This window comes from Delphinapterus leucas, chromosome 5 (assembly GCF_059928025.1).
Source record: "Delphinapterus leucas isolate spDelLeu-1000000601 "Yukka" chromosome 5, BTC_Dleu_Yukka2, whole genome shotgun sequence".
NCBI classification, from domain to species: domain Eukaryota; kingdom Metazoa; phylum Chordata; class Mammalia; order Artiodactyla; family Monodontidae; genus Delphinapterus; species Delphinapterus leucas.
The window spans coordinates 101,384,036-101,405,952 of record NC_143133.1 but is presented as its reverse complement, the minus strand read 5'-3'; the positions used below and the strand labels follow the sequence as shown (position 1 = coordinate 101,405,952).

Here is a 21,917-nt window from a genome sequence, read left to right as displayed (position 1 = left end):
TTCTCCTTGGAGTGGTTCTTAACCCCTTTCCTATTTTCCCTACTTTGACTAACCTGTGTTTTGTGCAAAAACCAAGTGATTTGTGAATTGAATATTGGCTACATTTTGTATAGCTCTAATGTCATGATTCTTTGCTGGACCCTGAGACAAACACCACACTTCCAAATACCATTACATTGGAGGTTAGATTGCAACTTGTGAACCTCGGAGGGACACAAACATTCAGTCTATAGCACAGAGAAAGCTTGGTTTTGCTTTCAAAGGCTTGCAATGGATTCAGTGAAGCCCATCCACATTATCAAGAATAATTTCACTTTATTTAAAGACTGCTGATTGTAGATGTTAACCACATCTACAAAATACCTTTACACTCAACCACTGTGCCACCAGGGAAGCCCAGTCCCTTTTTTTTTTTTTAAATTTATTTAATTAATTTATTTTTGGCTGCGTTTGGGCTTCGTTGCGGTGCGCGGGCTTTCTCTAGTTGCAGTGAGTGGGGGCTACTCTTTGTTGTGGTGCTCAGGCTTCTTCTTGCGGTGGCTTCTCTTATTGTGGAGCACATGCAGGCTTCAGTAGTTGTGGTACATGGGCTCAGTAGTTGTGGCGCACGGGCTTAGTTGTTCCCCGGCATGTGGGATCTTCCCGGACCAGGGTTCGAACCCGTGCCCCCTGCATTGGCAGGCGGATTCTTAACCACTGTGCCACCAGGGAAGCCCCATACTAGTCCCTTGATGTTTCTCAACCCACCAGACATGCTCCCATTTCAAGACCTTTGTACATTACTCTTTTCTCTCCAGAACCTTTTCCTCCAGATATCCACATAACTAGCTCCCTCTTTCCTTTAAGTCTTTTTCCTTAGGTCTTTTCAGAATTTCTCACTCCATACCTAAAACTGCAACCCTGCTTACACAGCCTACACACATTTGCATTTCTTCCTCTGTTCTCTAATCTTCTCCTTGGCACTTATCATTATGGAGCATGCTACATATGTTGCTTACTTATGCTCTTTATTGTCAACATTGCCCTTAGAGTGTAAGCTTCCCAAGGGAAGAGATTTGTTTTGTTTTTAATATTCATTTATTTATTAATTCATTCATTTGGCTGCTCTGGGTCTTAGTTATGGCATGCAGGATCTTTGTTGCCACGTATGGGAGCTTCGTTGCTGCACGCAGGATCTTTAGTTGCGGCATGGGGGATCTAGTTCCCTGACCAGGGATCAAACCCAGGCCCCCTGCATTGGGAGCTCGGAGTCTTAGCCACTGGACCACCAAGGAAGTCCAGGAGGTGATTTGTTTTTATGTATTTTGTTCACTGCTATACCCCCAATGCCTGGAACAGCCCATAAAACATACCAAGTATTTGATATATTTTTTTAATGAATGCATATTTCTTCCATGATTCTAGCTCCTAAATATCTCCTTTGTACCACCCTCATTCAGATCACCATCATTTCTGACCTGGATTACTGAAAAACCTCCTAACCGGTCTCCCTTCATCTCTTCTTACACTTCTTCCAATGCAATCTCCAGCTTGCAGCGTTTCTAAATCTGATGATAGCAGTCTCCCACTCAAAACCTTTTACTAGCCCTCACTGTTGTTAAGACTCTGAGAGATTAAGCCTTTGCTGTGTCTCTATCTTCTCTCTACCTGACACTCTGTGCTCCAAGACAGAGCTTCCTATTCCTTGCATGTACCATGATCTCTCACCTCCTGGTACCCATACACCTGGTTTCCTATGTCTGGAACATTCGTATCCCCTTCATCATCCAGATAACCCCTTCTCACCTTATCAATTTGGCAGTACACAGAATCCTTGATGGTGAACTAATGAACCCCTCCAGAAAGGGGGAAAAAAAGTATTTATTTGAAAAGATTACATTCTCAAACTTCTACTTGGCAGATTACTATAGTTAGACTAAACAAACTGTGGATTAAAACAATGTGCACAGATTCCATAACTTCCTCATCTTATGGCCTCCAAAGGAATAATGACTTAGCGTTGATCTTGCTTTACACCATGATATACCACCTACCCATTATCAATTACAATATCATATCAACTCTTCTGAGCTCTACAGTGTGCAAGTGACATTCACAGAATGGCTCTGCTCAGAAGGTAAAGTCCAACTCGGATGATACCTCTGCCAATGTTCTCTCCACATTCTCCTTTTCCTTCCCTTTCTTTTGCTATGTAAATGCTATGATTAATATTACCATCATTATTATCTGTGTTCCAAGTTATAAATCGCTAGTTATGCTATTCCATCTTTTTCCCTTTCTGGTTATCATTACTTGTGTAAAAATCATTACATTTCTAAAATTGACAGAGGGGTGGCTCTCAAGAGGGATATTAATTTAAAAGAGAAAAAAAAGCAGACTAAATTCAAAAAATATTTCAGTTCAATAAGAATCTAAATGTTATAGATGGTATTAGTTTAGTCAACAAAATTTTTCCAAAAGCAACTCATCCTAAAATGTAATGCAAAGAGAAATTAATGATAAACATGATGTGCCTTCATTCATATCAGTAGGAAAAAACTGATGTAACATGTGATCAGAGTAAACTAAACGTTTTTACTTGTTACGAAAATTTGTTGAAATGAAGCCAATGATGTCATGAAGACATGCAAACAAAACTCTTCAACTCTTAAAAAAAAAAAAGGGAGGGTACATTCTATGTTTCTAGCATTTGTTGAGAAAGTTAAACCTGTATTTGAGGAATATGAACATTCTCACCCCAAGATAACAAAAAAAATAATAAAAGGTAGTTTTCCAGGTGATCTCAGTCTGAATGAAATTTCTCAGCATCCAAACTATTTGAGCATAATGTGAACTAAGTAACATTAACAAAGTGATTTTCACTTTCTCAAAGTTTCTTAATTCTTGGATAATATAGATATCCCAGAAGGTAAAAGAATCTAGATTCTGCTATAAAATTTTTCATTGCCTTTTAGAAGGATATCAGTAGTATATGAATTTGCATGGTGTGAGTCCTCTGGTCTGGCCCACTCTGAGCAAGTGAAATATTGAACTTAGAGGCATTCAACCTTAAAATGGATTCCTGATGTTGCAGCCGGCATGAAGTCTGATCTAAATCACCTATGTTAACATTTAAATATTTAAATGGATCCATATAAACATCACTGCAAACCTGCATGCAGACTGATATAGTCAAGTACTCTTTTTTTATAAATACACTCAGGGTTAAAACTTAAAGAGCCAACTATACTCTCTCCAATGCGATATAGTATAGCCTAGGTCAGGATGCCTCAACCTTGGTACAACTGACACTTGGGGCTGGATAATTCTTTCCCTCAATGCACAGGGCTGTCTGTGGATTGTAAGATGTTTAGCAGCATCCCTGGCCTTTACCCACTAGATGCCACTAGCATGCCTGAGGTGTGACAACCAACAATGTCTCCAGTCATGACAAACTGTCTCCTTTGGGGCAAAAGTATCCTTGGTTGAGAACTATTTGGCTGGCTGGTTTTAACTTAGTTGGTCTAAGTTAAAAGTTGGGGCTCTGCAATCTGACTTCCTGAATCCTAACTCAATGTCTTACTGGCTATGTGACTTTAGCAAGTTACTTCACTTTTCTTTCCATCAGTTTCTTCATCTGTACAATGTTCATTCTAATAGGACCTACCTCAAATATTTCCTGTGAGGATTAAATAAGTTGTTACATAAAGCCCTTATATCAGTCTATGGAAAATAGTAAGCACTTAATAAATTTAAGCTATTACTATTATTATTATTTGGTTTATATAACCATTTACTACTTGAAAATCTACTTCATATACATGCTCTCTCATCTGAGTCTCATATCCCCCTTGTGTGTGGGTATGTGAGGAAGCTTGAACTTATGATGTGTTGGTAAAGGTCTGTGTTGGGTAAAAGCATTTTACCCAGAAGCATTTATTTTTATCATTATTTTCCAGATAAGAAAAGTGAGACATAGAAAAAATAAAAAGAATTGCTTGAAGCCATGCCACTTTTTCTGTGTGTGTGGTAAAATATACATAATGTAATGTTTACTACTTTAACCATTTTTATTTGTATTTTATTTTATTTTTTATTTTTAAATCTTTTGGCCATGCAGCATGTCGGATCTTAGTTCCCAGACCAGGGATCCAACCTGCCCCATGCTTTGGAAGCATGGAGTCTTAACCATTGGACCGCCAGGGAAGTCCCTTAACCACTTTTAAAAGTAGAGTTTAATGGCATTAAGTATATTCATGTTCTTGTGGAACCATCACCACCATTCATCTCCATAGCTGTTTTTAAACTAAAGTATAGTTGATTTAAGATATTGTATTAGTTTCAAGTATACAACAAAGAGATCCAGTTATACATATTTTTTCAGATTACTTTCTGTTATAGCTTATTATAAGATATTGAATGTAGTTCCCTGTGCTATACAGTAAATCCTTATGTTTATCTATTTTATATATAGTAATGTGTACTATTAAACTCATACTCCTAATTTATCCCTCCCTGTCCTTTCCCCTTTGGTAACCATAAGTTTATTTTCTATATCTGTGAGTCTATTTCTGTTTTGCAACTAAATTCATTTGTATTATTTTTTTAGATTCCACGTATACGTGATATCACATAATATTTGTCTTTCTCAGTTTGACTTAATCCACTTAGTATGATATCCTCCAGGTCCATCCATGTTGCAGCAAATGGCAACATTTCATTAGTTTTTATGGCTGAGTAATATTCCATTGTATATATTTATCATGTCTTCTGGGAATAGGCCCTTTATCTAAATTCTTTAGGCAGCTTATGGAGAAGTAAAAAGAAAGACTTCCCAAGTCTTTTTTTTTAAAAATAATCAGCCCAAATTAATCTTCATGCCAAGGAGGCACATTTCGGGGTGGAAAATTTTGTTCCCTTATTATGTATATATCACATTTTGTTTATCCATTTATCCATTGATGAACACTTAAGTTGTTTCCACTTTTGAGGCATTGGAAGTCACACCCCCTTGTAAGTGAATACTTCTGGCTCTTGGTCTAATGCTCTTTTCCAAATTATCACAAAGGGAACTGATATAACGTATAATCTCCCACAAACACAAGAGGTTTTCAGGGAAATGGGCATCTCATGTAAAATGATTAGCAAATTGAGACTGATAACTGAGCTTTTATGAATAAATCAATCAAACTAAGCTTGGTCAGTCCATGCTTTAAGATTCCTTAAGATAATATCTCTACTTTCTTCTTTTCCTTCATTAAAAAACAAAACAAAACCAAAAACATTTCACAGAGAGATACCAAGCGACCATTAGCTGATGCAGTATCTCTAGGATTATTTCTAGAGGTAAAATTTCATGGTTGTGGACAAAGAATTGTTGCCTGCCATTTTGTAAACAATGAATGTTGCTCTCCATCAAGCCATCAGCCACTGCAGCTGCCCAACCATGCACCTTGAGGGGAATTCAGGATAGAGAAAGACAGGATACTGGCCCAAAATAGTTAAGATGCATATCAAAGGAATAATGTCAAGGAGCCCAGATTCTTGCATCTTCCCATACATAGAAAAGCACTAAAATTATTAACTTGAGATGTCTGTTTTGTGTGATTAGCAATAAACTTTGATGTTTGACTACATTTTTTTCCCAGCAAAAACTACTATATATCCTGGCTCTGAAACCAGAGAAATGCATCTCGGCGGCGGGCCGAGCTCTGGCTCTTTTTGTCTCAGCATAGAAAGAATTCAGCAAAAGGCAAAGTGATAGTTAAGAAGTGATTTATTAGAATAGGACACTTGTGAGGCTTACAAACAAGCAGGCAGGCAAGCAAGCATTAGTGGGTTACATTTTTATAATCAAAGGAAAAGCGGGGTGGTGGGGGGAGACCATCTTCTTCCTCCTTCGAGTCTTCCATCAACTCCTCCTACCTGTTGGGTGGGGGAGTTTTTGGCACTATGTGGCCCATCCGGGACTGTCATGGTGCTATGGAAAAATTATTTCAGGTCTCAGTATAATGACGGTCTTTCACTTTGAAGTGTCACCTTTCCCAAATTACTGCTTTTTATGTGTGAAGAGAGCATGTCCTAGGGGGTCATTAACTTGTTGACATTCACTGGGCGGGATGTAGGACTGGGCGGGATGTAGGCCTTATTTTTCCACTATTGTTTTATTGTCTTCAGGCATGACTCATGCCTCCATTGCATGGTTTTGTTGCTAAGCAAGCCTGTCTGGCTTTGCTGCTAAGCGATTTGCTCTGTTTCATAAGTCAAGCAAGCCCACAAAGTTTCAATATTTTCCCTTTGCTTTCTTGAGCGATCGTTGACTTACTGTGGTTTCCCAAAGCCCCCTAAAGTTCCCTCTCTATCTACAGTCCCCTAGTGGGACTTCTAATTTTTTTTTTGGCTGCACCATGCAGCATGCAGGATCTTAGTTCCCCGACCAGGGATTGAACCTGCGCCCTCGGCAGTGAAAGCACAGAATCCTAACCACTGGACCACCAGGGAATTCCCTAAACTAACTATTTGATTACCCTACTCTATCCCTATCAGCTCCTCCTTTACCTCTTTGGAGCAGTACACTGTCTGAGAGGGTACAACATCAGGCTATAGTCCTCAGGCCACCAAATAAAACATAATTCTCATTTTTTAGGTTGTGCATCTTTTTTTCAGTTGCCATGGTGAAACATAGAACAGAACTGCTTCTCAGAAAGTAAGTCCATATTATGCCAGAGAGCTGCTTAAGAATGATAAAAGAAAGGTGCTAATGTTTCTCCTGAATTTAAAAAAGTGAGTTTTTTTATTAGCAGAATAAAAAGAATTGGTCCTAATTAACTTTGGGCAAATAAATCAGAGTATTGATTTCACTACAGTAATAAATATTGATTTTTTTAAATAAATTTATTGTACTTTATTTTTGGCTGTGTTGGGTCTTTGTTGCTGCGTGTGGGTTTTTCTCTTGTTGCAGAGAGCAGGGGCTACTCTTCGTTGCGGTGTGCAGGCCTCTCATTGCCGTGGTTTCTATTGTCGCGGAGCACTGGCTCTAGGTGCGCGGGCTTCAGTAGTTGTGGCGCACGGGCTTAGTTGCTCCGCAGCATGTGGGATTTTCCCAAACCAGGGCTCGAACCCGTGTCCCCTGCATTGGCAGGCGGATTCTTAACCACTGTGCCACCAGGGAAGCCCCAATATTGATCATTTTTCTTCAGAAACTGAACTGCAAGAAAAGTGTGCCTCCTGAAAGTAGAGGAAGTTTAAAACTATGCCTTTACTGTGGAATGTAATAGCAATTAGCACATGGGAATAGGCATGGACGATGGAGGTACAAATGTAGAGAAATGGAATGATAGATACAATAAGAGGGCACCATTTCATTGAACTGCTAGCTACCATAAATCCCATGACCTGATTTCACTCCAATGATAAACGGTTTACCTTTAAATGACTTATGCCCTATACTATGCTTGCATTCATTTTAAACTTAATTGAGTATGAGCCGAATACAAAATAAAATATCAACTTTTAAATCAAGGTATATAGATGTCAAATCAGTGCTTGAAAACTAATAAAATATAGTATTAAACAACAACAACCAAAAAGAAAATCCAGAGGGGACTTTCTCTTGAGTTCCCTTGTCCCCGTGCCAAGTTTTTACTAGCAATTGATACCACTTCAAAAGCTCAAAGTGCATCTAACGCATTAGAACACATGGACAAAGCCTGCCTGCAAATCTAGCTTACCTCTTCCAGTCCCATCAACACCTGGAACACAGCTCTTCCCTGGAGCTCTCTGAAGAGGGTGGCTCTTTGCTGGGACTAGACAGGGACTGAACCAGAGGAGAAGAGTACAGAGCAGAGCCATGAATATTATCTTGGATCTCCTCCTGCTTCTGATCATCATCATCTACTCCTACTTAGAATCCTTGGTGAAGGTTTTCATTCCCCAGAGGAGAAAATCTGTGGCTGGAGAGATTGTTCTCATTACAGGAGCTGGGCATGGAATAGGAAGGCATACTGCCTATGAATTTGCAAAACGGAAGAGCAGACTGGTTCTGTGGGACATTAATAAGGTACTGGATTCATTTACCCACCTTTTAAAGTTACAAGTGAGACAGGTGTTTAAAAACTTATTTGACTTGGGGCTCCCCTGGTGGCGCAGTGGTTGAGAGTCCGCCTGCCGATGCAGGGGACACGGGTTCGTGCCCCAGTCCGGGAAGATCCCACATTCCGCGGAGCGGCTGGGCCCGTGAGCCATGGCCGCTGAGCCTGCGCGTCCGGAGGCTGTGCTCGGCAACGGGAGAAGCCACAACAGTGAGAGGCCCGAACTTATTTGACTTAACATTTGCTTATATTTGTATTTGTCTTTCTCGAAGTTTGGTAACTAAATTCCCTGGAGCCTTACTCTACATATGCATCAGGATGGGTTTTTTGTAGTTTTTGTTGTTGTTTAAAGTAGAAGTGCCATATTACCCACCATATCTAGTTGCAGAGAGTGAGTTGGAAGAGGACTATGGTCATGGCACCCAATAGCTTTTTTTTTTTTAAGATTTATTATTTATTTATTTATTTATTTTTGGCTGTCCCGGGTCTTAGTTGTGGCATGGGATCTTCATTGAAGCATGTGGGACCTTTCATTCCTGCATGAGGGCTTCTCTCTAGTTGTGGCATGCAGGTTTTCTCTCTCTAGTTGTGGTGCGCAGGCTCCAGCGCTCATGGGCTCTATAGTTGTGGCGCGTGGGTTCCAGGGCACGTGGACTCTGTAGTTTGCACGCAGGTTCTCTAGTAAAGGAGCACGAGCTCACTAGTTGTAGCGCAAGAGCTCAGTTGCCCCTCGGCATGTGGGATCCTAGTTCCCTGACCAGGGATCGAACCCGCGTCCCCTGCATTGGAAGGCAGATTCTTTACCACTGGACCACCAGGGAAGTCCCGACCAGGATGGTTTGTTGAAGGGAACATAACTGAAACCTTAGCAGTGATTTTTATGCCATGATATGCAAGTTTGATAACATAGACTCAGGAGCCAGGGTACTTCCAAACTGTTTAAATTGAGCAGACAATTTCTCTCAGCCTCAGTTTCCTTATCTGAAATGGGGATAATATTGGGTTGGCCAAAAAGTTCGTTTGGGTTTTTCTGTACGATGTTCTGTAACAGAAAGAACATCTTACAGAAAAACTGAACAGAACATCTTACAGAAAAACCCGAACAAACTTTTTGGCCAACCCAGTACCTCACAGGATAGGCAAGAACAGGGGTTAGCAAACTACAGCCAATGAACCAAACCTGGCCCTAGAGCTAGGAATGTAGTTTTTAAAGGTCTGGCAAGACAAAAACCAAATAAAAAACAAAGAAGAATATGTGACAGAAATTTTTCGTGCCTTCTCTCACATGCACGCAATCCTAAAATTTTTACAATCTGCTAGGTGCTTTACTGCCTATTACATAGTTGGTGCTCAACAAACATATGTTAAGTATATTGTTGAGTATTCTTCTCCATACTCAAACATCTCCTTTCATGACACCACAAAGAGCAACATCTTTCAAGCATGTTCTTTAAGCTATGAGAATGTAGCAAAACAAGTGAAAACACGTGAGACTAACATGAGCCTTCCCTGGCAGAAAAGCCAGGTATAATCTCTGCGAGTTAGGCAAGCGGTGCCTCTCAGGAAATTTGCTTACAAACAAGTGGGACATTTTGGACGTGAATTTTAATCTTAAAAAAAATTTCTTCTCCAATGCTTTCTCCCTCACTCTTGTCCCCTCACTGACTTACATCTTTTGGAATTTGTTTTTTACAATTACAGCATGGCGTTGAGGAAACTGCAGCTGAATGCAGAAAACTAGGGGCCATTACACATGTGTTTGTGGTAGACTGCAGTAACAGAGGAGAGATTTATGACTCTGTAAACCAGGTGAGACTTCAGAATACAAATTTCTTCCCATAATTTTGTGTCCCCTTACATGGAATATGAAAAGGTTCTTTGTGACTGCCTAATTTAAATTAGATTTGGTTTTTTTTTTAGCCTCTGCTAACTGAGGTAGTTGTGTGAACAAGGAAGGACATAGACCTTTTCCTACCATATAATCCACTCAACTCTGCCTATTAATTAATTAATTAATCAATTAATTAATCGAGTTCATTCTGGTCAGAAGTTTGAGCAGCTGCACAGAGTGACAGAGAAAAGATTTATCACCAGGGAAAAGGATAACTTTCTACTTTCATTTTAGTCCTATTACTTTTGCAGTAATTCCTTTATTTTTTCCTTTAAATATTTCCTCTTTGAGATTTTATTTATGTTGGTGCCAATCTAATCTTCTATAGAAAATATAATATTAATAATTATTATAACAATTTTTAAGGGTAAATATCAAATACAATGGACCAAGCACTCTGAAAATGGTTGTACCCTTTGATTTAATCCCTACAATAACCCTCTTAACCTCACTTGACAGGTGAGCAAACAGATTCAGAGGGTTTAAGCCAGACCAGGTCATGTAGCTAGTAGGTGGCAGAGCCAGGATTACTCAATTAGTACTTTAAAAATATTTGGTAAGAACTGATATGTCAGACCAAGGTCATGTAGCTATTAGGTAGTGAAAACAGGATTACTCAATTAGCACTTTTAAAATATTTGGTTAGAACAGATATATCAATCAACACAAATATTAATTTCATTTTATTGGTAAGTTTCAAAAAATATCTATGCTGTACTGGGTACTGAAATTTAGCTGTTAAAAAAAACAGTTTACCCCAGCTTTATGACAGTGTCTCCTTGGCAACCACTCTTTGGACTAAAGCTCTTTCCTGCCTGAACTCTGAGACATCTCATCAAACAGAATAAAGAATCTAATCCCTGGATGATATCAGCCCCAAAACTTTAAGTTTCGATACTACACCCAATGAATGTGTTCTTTCTATTTCAACAGGTAAAGAAAGAGGTGGGTGATGTAACTATCGTGGTGAATAATGCTGGGGCAATATATCCAGCTGACCTTCTTAGTACAAAGGATGAAGAGATTACCAAAACTTTTGAGGTCAACATCCTAGGACATTTTTGGGTGAGCGTGAGTCATAAATATTCCTAGTTTGTGTATGTCTGACAATTCCTCTTAAGGTACATGAAGTTCATAATTGAGTTCACCTCCTTCTGGACGGGAAACTCCATATCTTTGGCTTAATACAACAATCATCCAATATTCGTGTCTCTGACAGAAGGGCACAGATTTCAAGGGTACACGACTCACCAGAATGTAGGCTAGTTAGTCTGCCTTATCCACCAGTACCTAACACAAAGCCTGGCATGTACTGGGCGCTCAAAAAATATTCATGGAGCTTTCCTAAGGACTGTCAGTGTACACCTTTTCAGTGCTTTAGAGAAAATACATACAGTGTACATTCACTTGTGACCTCATGTCATGGAATTTTAGAACAGAAAGGACAAATAACTCACTACTTGGGTTATATAGGGGTTGGGGGTTCTTCTGGCTGGAACTCTGAGCAAAGCTCTAGGTCAGGCTGGAGCCTAGAGTTAAGGCTCTACAGACCTCTTATAATTGTTTGGTTTTGTGAGAGACTGAAATATGTCTTTGTAGAGAGCATTTATATGAATTAATCTTCCAGTGCCTCAATATTAGTGTAGAACATAGGACAGATCTGGATTCTGGAAGAGAGAAGAAAAAAAGAGATGTGTTCCCCCATTTTCCCAAGCCCCTCACACATGCTAATGAGAATTAATTATTATGCCCACCAAACTACTTAGAGACCCCATGTATTCGTTGTCTATAGCTGCATAACAATTATATCAAAACTTAGTGGATTAAAGCCAGAATAAATGTTCATATTCCTCTCACAGCTTCTGTGGGTCAGGAGTTTGGGGGTGGCTTGGTTTGGCAATTCTGGCTCTATGAATTTGCACAGGGTCCATAGGGTGCGTTTATAAAAGTCTCATAAAATAGTATTGATATTTCTCACCAAACAGTAAAGCTTTTTGGAGGTAAAGAAAGACTTTTTGTTTCCTGTAACATCAACATATAATGCACAGTATTACAAATAGGGAGATACTAAATCTAATCATGGTACATAATGACCGTGGGTCAGTACAGGACTCAGCTTTTTCTGCTCAACTTGATATAGGTACACAAGATTTTAACTCTTCTCATTAGCAAGATAAAGCCCCAAACAAACAAACAAAAAATTACATGATACCAGATTACCATACGGAATTTTCTCAGCTCTGAAAACTCTGAATTTTTCCCTTAATAATATCGTTTAGATGATGGATCCATAAAAGAGATTTTTGATTCCCTCTGAAGGGAAGAAGAGGGATATTAAGATGAGTTCTTGGCATGTGGTATGCAGTGCACAGCACTCAATGCCAGCTCAAACCAATTGTTTTCATCTTTTTTTCATTTCTGTCATCGGTGGAGAAGTAATCATGGAATCTTGGCACGTATTTCATTTCATCGAAAAAGTTGTCTTAAATGACATTTTGTCTTAAAAGTAAAACTACCGGGTTTCCCTGGTGGCGCAGTGGTTGAGAGTCCGCCTGCCGATGCAGGGGACACGGGTTCGTGCCCCGGTCGGGAAGATCCCACATTCCGCGGAGCGGCTGGGCTCGTGAGCCATGGCCGCTGAGCCTGTGCATCCGGAGCCTGTCCTTCGCAACGGGAGAGGCCACAACAGTGAGAGGCCCGCGTACCGCAAAAATAAAATAAAATAAAACTACCTAATTTGGAAACTTAACACCTGTGTCATTGTTTCTTTTGGTTCTGCAATGATCCTGAAGATCACAAAGGCACTTCTTCCAGCGATGATGCAGAGAAACCATGGCCACATTGTCACAGTGGCTTCAGTATGCGGCCACGGAGTGATTCCTTATATTATTCCATATTGGTAAGTATTACTTTCTAGCAGTGCTATATATTTTTACACTTTTAAGGTTTTATTAGACCTCAGATTCCAGTCCTCATAACAGGTAATTTGTTTTATTTTTCTTTATTTTATTTATTTATTTCTGGAGAGCTAGAATTGTGTTTTCTTCATTTTTGAATCTTCTTAGAACAAAAAGTCAAATGCCTTGCAAAAAATAAAAGCTATAAAAAGTCTCATAGCAGATAATTTGGATTTACAGAATGTATACAGTAGTTTAGAATAAACTCTTAAAAATGACTTCTCCTAAAACAAGGAAACTGGTTTTAAATGAAAAATCATTTAAAATATTTTTAGATTTCTGAAAACTCCTCCACGGAGCAATGAAAGAAAACAGTAATGCCAAGCATGTTTCCATTGTATCCTGGAATGAGTAGATGCTCATAAAGGAAATAAGGAACTAAAAAACAAAAAAAAAAAGAAAAAAAGAAAAGAAAAGAAAAAGAAGGAACTCACAGACTAAGAAGCAAAATATAAGGAAGTCCAAATAAACACAAATCTATGCCATGGCCTGCATGCCCAAGATAAGCTAAACAGAGTGGCTCCTGGATCAAAACATTTTTCAGTGTGCTTGTGCCATGAAAGATTGTGTGTGTGTGTGTGTGTGTGTGTGTGTGTGTGACAGAGAGAGAGAGGGATTGAGAGAAAGCCTTTACCATATTAAAAGATGCAGATAGCATATTCCATGCTCTACCAAGGACATAAAGAGACGAAAGTGGGAACTCCCTAAAGACACACTGTTTGCAAAATATCTTTTCTTCATACACTCCTTCAATGGCATCTCATTTCCTTATTCTGGTCTTATATCAACCTCAGAAAAATTTAATTTGTTAACATTTTGGCCAATTCTTTTTGTAACAGCCAATACATGTGTATCAGTGGGTGGGGATGGGGGGGGTAGTTAGTTGGTTTATTACTTACCTACACATCCATGTTCAAGGTTGAATTTGGTCACGGACCAAATTATTTCTGACACCAAATGTAGTCACAGATGCAGTTAATTTTCACTGTAGGTTAAGGTGTCCTTGCATATACATATGGTTGTTTCAAGCTGCCTCTACCATCTTAAACCACAAATCAGAATTTCACAGATTAAACATTTTATATTGTTTTAATGTTTAGAAATGTGGAAACCCAATGTAATAATTGTTTTCCTTTTTTCTTTTCCTTTAAGAAAGCAGCCAGCCTTTAACTTTATGGTTCTTGTCATCTGGGTCAAAAATACAATTAACATTACATAGCTCCTTATAGGTAATAAAGTTATTATGCATATGCTATTTGATTTAATCCTCAAGATGGCTCTATATTTTATTACCAGCATCTTTTTATAGATGAATTTTATTTTATTTTTTTGTTTTTTGGCTGCACTGTGCAGCGTGTGGGATCTTAGTTCCCCAACTCAGGATCGAACCTGCACCCCCTGCATTGGAAGCACAGAGTCTTAACCACTGGACCACCAGAGAAGTCCCTATTACCAGCATTTTAAAGATCAGAAAATCAAAGGAAGAAGACAAAGTAATATGTTGAAGGTTGCACACACTAACGCACCCACACCACCTGAAGTCTTTTTACTCCAGATCTTCACAATGAAATTAAGAAGCCAAAGTGAACTCCGCATTTCAAAAGAGAAACTATCAAGAGAGAGAGGAGAAATGTGTAGAGTCCCACAGAAGTTTGTTAATACAGATATTAGTTACATATTTTTTCTAAACATGATTTTCCTGATTCATATTTTTCAAAATAAAAACAGCAGTAAAAACTGATTAGAAAACAGTTTAAAGATTGAATGGAAAAACCTTATAGGTAGAATGAGCAGTAAGCAAGTCAATCAAAGTTATTAGAATTTGTTCTATTGTTATCACCGCTAATAAAAAAATCGGTAAATTCAGTGAAATCAGATAAAAAAATGTAAATGAAAATAGATGACCAAGTGGAAGATTTGGGGGTTTGGCTTTTATTTGTTCTCAAACAAAATCAACATTTTCCTCTCACAGAAAGCTGAGGAATGTTTCACTTTCCCTTAGCTAACAGGGGTGGATAATTCTCTTACAGTTCCAGCAAATTTGCTGCTGTTGGCTTCCACCGAGCTCTGACATCAGAATTTGAAGCCTTGGGAAAAACTGGTATCAAAACCTCGTGTCTCTGCCCAGTTTTTGTGAATACTGGGTTCACCAAAAACCCAAGCACAAGGTAAGGTCAAAATCAAGTTAAGATGGAAATATGGCATGAGAAATTGGTATGAAACCTACATGAGAAATTTTTAGGTGGGTCAACTGAGAAAATAGAAAACAAAAAAAGGAAAAACATTTTTTCTTATTAATGTTATTGTATTGCCTTTATGTTTTCACTTTGAAATTAGATGAACAAAGGGGAAAAATGCATTAGGGGCTAGTAGAAATGATCAGCTGCCAATGAATCAGGCATTGCGTATTTATTCTTGTCCAGGTGAAAGACTCAACACACACGCAGGTGTTAAGAGGGAGTGAGAATGGGGGTGGGTCGGATGGAGAGGTGTGCTTCGGGGGTGATGGCAAGAGTGTCCTCTCCTGGAAACCACACCCCCAAAACGAATGTTACCTCACCTCCCCCCTCCCGCTCGCAGTTCATCCTCCTCAATAGAGTATGGAAAGGCACAGGTATATGCCCCGTTTCCATATTCGACAGCACTGGCCACAGAGCTAGCACAAAGTACTCCAACATCTTCCAAACTTGCCTGATCCTAAGCGTCATCACTGTGCTTACATAAAAATACATGTTCTTAGGCTCTTCCTTAGAGATTCTGATTCAGTAGAGTGAAATGAGCTCCAAGAATGTTTTGCTTTGTTTTGCTTTGTTTACAAGGAAACCAGGTAACTCTGGAGGCAGGTTTGGAAAACATTGACATAGTAAATATAACCACATGCATTTGATCATGGCTACCACCCTGTCCTCCTTTAAAATACAAATGTTCCGGGCTTCCCTGGTGGCGCAGCGGTTGAGAGTCCGCCTGCCAATGCAGGGGACACGGGTTCGTGCCCCGGTCCGGGAAGATCCCACATGCCGCGGAGCGGCTGGGCCCGTGAGCCATGGCCGTTGAGCCTGCGCGTCCGGAGCCTGTGCTCCGCAACGGGAGAGGCCACAACAGTGAGAGGCCCGTGTACCGCAAAAGAAAAAAAAAAAACCAATGTTCCTAGAAGCGGCAATAAGCTGAGTCTTTAACCCCTCAGTCAAGGTGAATTTCTTTTTCTAAACTGAGAACTTTTCTTTTTTTTTAAAGTTTATTTATTTATTTTTGGCTGCATTGGGTCTTCCGTTGCTGCGCGCGGGCTTTCTCTAGTTGCGGCGAGCGGGGGCTACTCTTGCTTGTGGTGCGCGGGCTTCTCATTGCAGTGGCTTCTCTTGTTGCGGAGCACGGGTTCTAGGCACACGGGCTTCAGTAGTTGTGGCACGAGGACTCAGTAGTTGTGACGCACGGGCTTAGTTGCTCCACAGCATGTGGGATCTTCGAGGACCAGGGCTCGAACCTGTGTCCCCTGCATTGGCAGGCAGATTCTTAACCACTGCACCACCAGGGAAGTCCAAGGTGGATTTCTTGACCAAGTACTTTGTTTCTGGTAAAGGAGGATTTGAGACGATAAGAGAGGAGAAATTGGCCCTGAAAAGAGGAAAAAAGCGGAAAGGTGAGGATAAGGACCCTAAAATTAATACACCTGCTTCACCATTTGCCTCGATTCTAATAAACATTCTGCCACAGGTTAGCAAAATATACTGAGCTTGCTAATCTGAAGCCAATTTATTATTGGAAAGGAATTAGTCCTAAATATTCAAAGGAGCTAACAAATTCCCTTTTAAGCTCAGCCTCGTTTGAAGCTACTGACTCTGAAACTCTGAATTAGTTGCGTCATCTCCAGAGCTGTAGCCACTCCCTGGCAGTTGAGTCCTTAACTGTGTTAGAACACAAGTACTTAACAAGTACACGGTACTGTACGTAAGTAAATACAATGATATAATTGGGACTCTGGGCTCAGTTTTCTTAAATAGGAAATTGGGCCCAATACAAATCCTCTTGGTAAGTATTCAGGCTTAGTGTGAGCCCAGAGTACCAGGTCTTCCAGAGGGGAAGGCAAAATAGATGACAAGAGTAAGGCTAATATGACCTCGGGTATGTGGGTTCCTGGGGGTGACCCTAGGGACTGACCCAGGCAATGCTGAAAATTTGGAATTGGTCTCACCCAGACTACCTGATTCTGAACTTCCTTGGCAAAGGCTAACATGTCCATATACTAATGTGAGGCTTGGCTCAGAGACAGGGTTGATAGACCCAGGTAGGGGAAATCAGGGAGGGAAGAGGTAGTACCCAATAATTTAGAAAACTATTGATTTGTATTACTCTCTGCTGGCTTGCCACTCAAAGTCATGGAAACCTCAATCACATAATAATCTGAAGTAAATCACATGATATCTCAGGGAAGGAAGTTATAACAGTCACTACTTACTTAACTCCTCCGCACAACCTTTGTATTCACTAAGCCATTCAGCCTATGCCTAGACAACTTAACTTTGGTGCAATACTTTCAATCCATTTACATTTTAATTTCCTGTCATCATCTTGCATTAATGGGCATTCTATACTGGCCTGTGGTTATGAATACTTCTCAAGAACCCATGTATACAGTCTTCAGTATAATCAAGGTCACACCTCTAGTTGTAATGTAATACTCCCTATGCATGTCTTGAACTCTCATTAAACTTCAGCATAGGCAAGTCAGCAGTGAATCTCAAGTACTAAATGCCCTCAAAACAATCCAGCTTTGTGGGATACCTCCACAAGAAAGCAAGTGTACTTAGCTATAGATTTCTCTTCTTATATCTAACAAGCCCTGAAGAAAGATGCCACATGTTTCCTTTCTGTCCTTTGATCAGTCCTACCCACTACTCTTCCTTGCCTGGCTCCTCTTCTCTTCTAATATCTAATTCCTCACCACCATTTTGATGTTTTGACTGAGTGAGCCATGAAACACACCTACTGGATGTGAAAGTAGTAGATTGTGATAACAAAACATCAATGTGGCATGGGAGAGGGAAGGCAGGTGGCATTTGTGCAGTGAATCCTGGAAGCTTTTTTTTTTATTATCTTTTTAAATAAATTTATTTATTTAATTTATTCTTTATTTTTGGCTCCATTGGGTCTTCGTTGCTGCGTGGGGGCTTTCTCTAGTTGCGGCGAGCGGGGGCTACTCTTCATTGTGGTGCACGGCCTTCTCATTGTGGTGGTTTCTCTTGTGGCAGAGTACAGGCTCCAGGCTTGTGGGCCTCAATAGTTGTGGTGCACAGGCTCAGTAGTTGTGGCTCGTGGGCTCTAGAGTGCAGACTCAGTAGTTGTGGTGCACGGGCTTAGTTGCCCCATGGCATGTGGGATCTTCCTGGACCAGAACTCGAACCCGTGTCCCCTGCATTGGCAGGCGGATTCTTAACCACTGCACCACCAGGGAAGCCCCTGGAAGCTTTTAAATCCTAATTAGTGAAAAGATAATTTTCCTGCTTTTGCTAATTATAAAAAACAACAAAAAGGGACCAAACTTTTCTTTTTTAATCACAGACTATTCCCTGTATTGGAGACAAATGAAGTTGCAAGAAGCTTGATAGATGGAATACTTACCAATAAGAAAATGATTTTTGTTCCATCATATCTCAGTATCTTCCTAACACTAGAGAGGTAAGTACAGCACAAAACACCTAAAATACTACAACACTGATAGAGCTATCATTATGGAGAGTTTTTCAGTTGTGAAATTTGCCATGGAAATTCTCCACGCCTGGGGAGAAGAGTTAAGTTTCCTCTACTATTACCTTACTCAATCTATAAAAAGAGAATGATTCATTTTCTCTACTCCATCTATTACCTCTGGCCAGTCTTTGCCAGAGACTATTCTAACTGAAGGAAAGACAGTTTAAAGAGAGAATGCAATATGGTGAACTAGCTAAGAATAAAGGGTCTATAAAGAAGCCTGCTGGGGGTTTGATTAAGACTGCATTGAATCTATAGATCAATTGGGGCAGAGCAGACATATTAACAATATTGAGTCTTCAAATCCAAGAGCACAAAGAACACAAGGTATCTTTTTATTTTTTCATCTTTCTCAATATGTCTACACAGTATTTTGTAGTTTTCAGTGTACAAATCTTACACACCTTTTGTCAGGTTTATCCCAAAGTATTTCATGGTTTTTATGCTATTGCAAATGGCAATTTTTTTAAATTTTCTATTTCCCATTGTTTGTTGCTAGCATATATTTGATTTTTGCACTTTGATCTGTATTTAGCAACCTTGCTAAACTCACTTCTAGTAGCTTTTTTGTAGATTCTAACAGACATTTTTACACAGATGATCATATTTCCTGCAAATAAAGATACTTTTACTTCTTTTTTTCCAGTCTATATGTTTTTTATTTCTTGCCTTATCACACTGGCTAGAACCTCCTATGCAATGTCAGAGAGGATTGGTGAAAACACACATCCAAGTGTTGTTTCTGATCCTCAGAGGAAAGTAGTCAGTCTTTCACAATTAAGAATGATATCAGCTGTAGATTTTTTTCATTTTCTCTTTATCAGGTTGAAGAAGTTCCCTTCTATTACTACTTTGATGAGCATATTCATCAAGAGTAGATACAGATTTTTTCAAATGCTTTTACTGAATATGTTAAGGTATTATGGTCTTTCTATTTTAGTTTGTTCATATGGTGCATTACACTGACTCGTTTTAAAGATTAAACCAACCCTGCATTGTAATGTCATTGTCTGATTTTTGTGTCAGGATAACACTTACCTCATAAACTGAGTTGGAAAGTATTCCCTCCTCTTCTCTTTTCTGGAATAACTTGTGTTGAATGGGTATTATTTCCTTCTTAAACATTTTGTAGAATTCAACAGTGAAACCATCTGAGCCTGTTGTTTAGCCTCTTAGCTAAACAATAAGCTCCTCAAAGGGAGTAGCCATTTTTTTGTTTGTTTGTTTGTTTGTTTTTGCGGTACTTGGGCCTCTCACTATTGTGGCCTCTCCCATTGCGGAGCACAGGCTCTGGACGCGCAGGCTCAGCGGCCATGGCTCACGGGCCCAGCCGCTCCGCGGCATGTGGAATCTTCCCGGACTGGGGCGCTAACCCGTGTCCCCTGCATCGGCAGGTGGACTCTCAACCACTGCGCCACCAGGGAAGCCCGGGAGTAGCTGTTTTTAAAGTACTTTAGTCTACCTTATTATAGAGGGCATAATATCAATAGATATTAAGTAGAAACTCAAGGAGAGGTGGAGAGGCAGATGGAATGGATTCTGGTGGTGTTGCTCTGTGAACTCTTAGCATCAGGATTCATTGACAGTTACAGCAATAAGCCTAGATCTTCAGTTTTAGGTCTTTACTCACATAAGATTTCATATAATAGTTTACTAATATGAGAAGGTGAGAAGAGTTGTATATATCAGTGCTTTCTTTATATTTGCATAATATTTGAACTGTGAGTATTAAAAGATACACACAAAAAAAGAGAGAGGTAGATGTGAAGAAAGAACAGAAGAAAACTAAATGCAAACCAGATAACTCTCAGGGTATTTTTAACTGACAACAAAAAAGAACTCTGGTGTCAAAGATTTTAAATTGAAATTTTTTCATCTTTTTTTCATACAGATTTCTTCCTGAACGTGCCTTGGCAGCCATAAATCATGTACAGGATATTCAATTTGAAGCAGTGGTTGGCCACAAAACCAAAATGAAATGAATAAATGTGCTCCAGGCTGAGACGTATGCACCTTAATGATGTGGAACTAAGTTTAGAGTCAATGCTTCAAAGCTCTATTTCACATTTTTCAATGCCATTAATATTAAAAACATTGGTTTGACATTAGCAGTGGTCAAATGAACAAGACTAATCACCTGTCTTTCTATTTCTCAAGATTATTTCTGTAGTTTTAATAGTCAGATCCATTTTTTATTCCATGCCTCTTAAAAACTTCTATGCTTACATAAACATACTTAAAAGGGTCATTTTTCTTTAAGAGATTTCATTTCTTTTCTTTCCGTTTAAAGGTGGACAAAGCTACCTCCCTGACCATAAATACAAAAAGATCTTATTTACAGAGGGAAGTTTTAAGACTGTTCTTAAAGTAGTCTTCCAAACTGTAGCCAGGCCACAGAATGTCAGCAAGTACACAGTGTGAGTGAGCAGTTAGAGATCAAGTTAAGCAGGCAGCTGTGCTCCAAAAGGCAGAAAGATTACTCCTATGAAACTCAATGTTTGGGAGCTTTCTCTAGCTTCTCAATTTTTCATCAGCCCCAAACAGAGCTTTCTCGCCTGATTCTGTCCCTTATATAGCTCTTATATCCACCAAGAGTGGACCCTCCACGCTTTCTGCCCTTTTCATAATCTCTTAAAATACTATGACATTATAAAAGGTGACTCTCTCTTGAATCTCAGAGTATCTAAAATTTTAACCCCATGGTAACCTCTTCTTTGTAGTTTATGCTTTCACATATCATTGGTACCAGAGATGTTTAGACAGTTTTGAGCTTCAAAAATGAAAGCTAACACAGGGGAAGGAACTAGGCTGGCTACCTAATAGTGCACCACAGATCTGAGAGATGGAGGGGAAAAGAGAGTGGTCTTTTTTTTTTTTCTTAATAGAAAGAAAAATCTGATTCCAACTCCACCAAGAATAATCTTGTTTTCTGTGTTTTTCACACATGTTATAGGCTGCTTTTACATCAACTATCCTCCTATTTTATCCTCATTAAAAACAAATCATTAATAAAAACAATTTCTTAAAAACAAATGATAAATGTGTTGTTGTGCTTTTACAAAATGACCTCTTGTAGTTATAAAATTAGGAGTTTTGATTTCTAATCTCTGAGTCTCTGTGAGCCTCCTTCAGGAAGCAAGGATCTGTGTGGTAGCAGAGAGATCTTGCAGATGTTGAGGGGAACAAGGGGTTCTCCCAACTCCAGCTTCTTTGACAGTTAGGAGTGTTGGTGCATGTGCTGAAACTTACTGAGTC

General features: G+C 39.4%; 1 protein-coding gene across 1 annotated transcript; it reads left to right on the top strand.

The window, feature by feature from the left end:
• Positions 1–7,828: 7,828 nt before the first annotated feature.
• On the top strand, positions 7,829–21,484 carry LOC111168105 (17-beta-hydroxysteroid dehydrogenase 13). Its single transcript, XM_022561667.2, has 7 exons — positions 7,829–8,038; positions 9,771–9,878; positions 10,894–11,025; positions 12,753–12,859; positions 14,948–15,085; positions 18,474–18,590; positions 20,554–21,484. Exons 1-7 carry the CDS (start codon positions 7,829–7,831, stop codon positions 20,642–20,644), a joined length of 903 nt encoding a protein of 300 aa, XP_022417375.1. The 3' UTR covers positions 20,645–21,484.
• Positions 21,485–21,917: the final 433 nt, after the last annotated feature.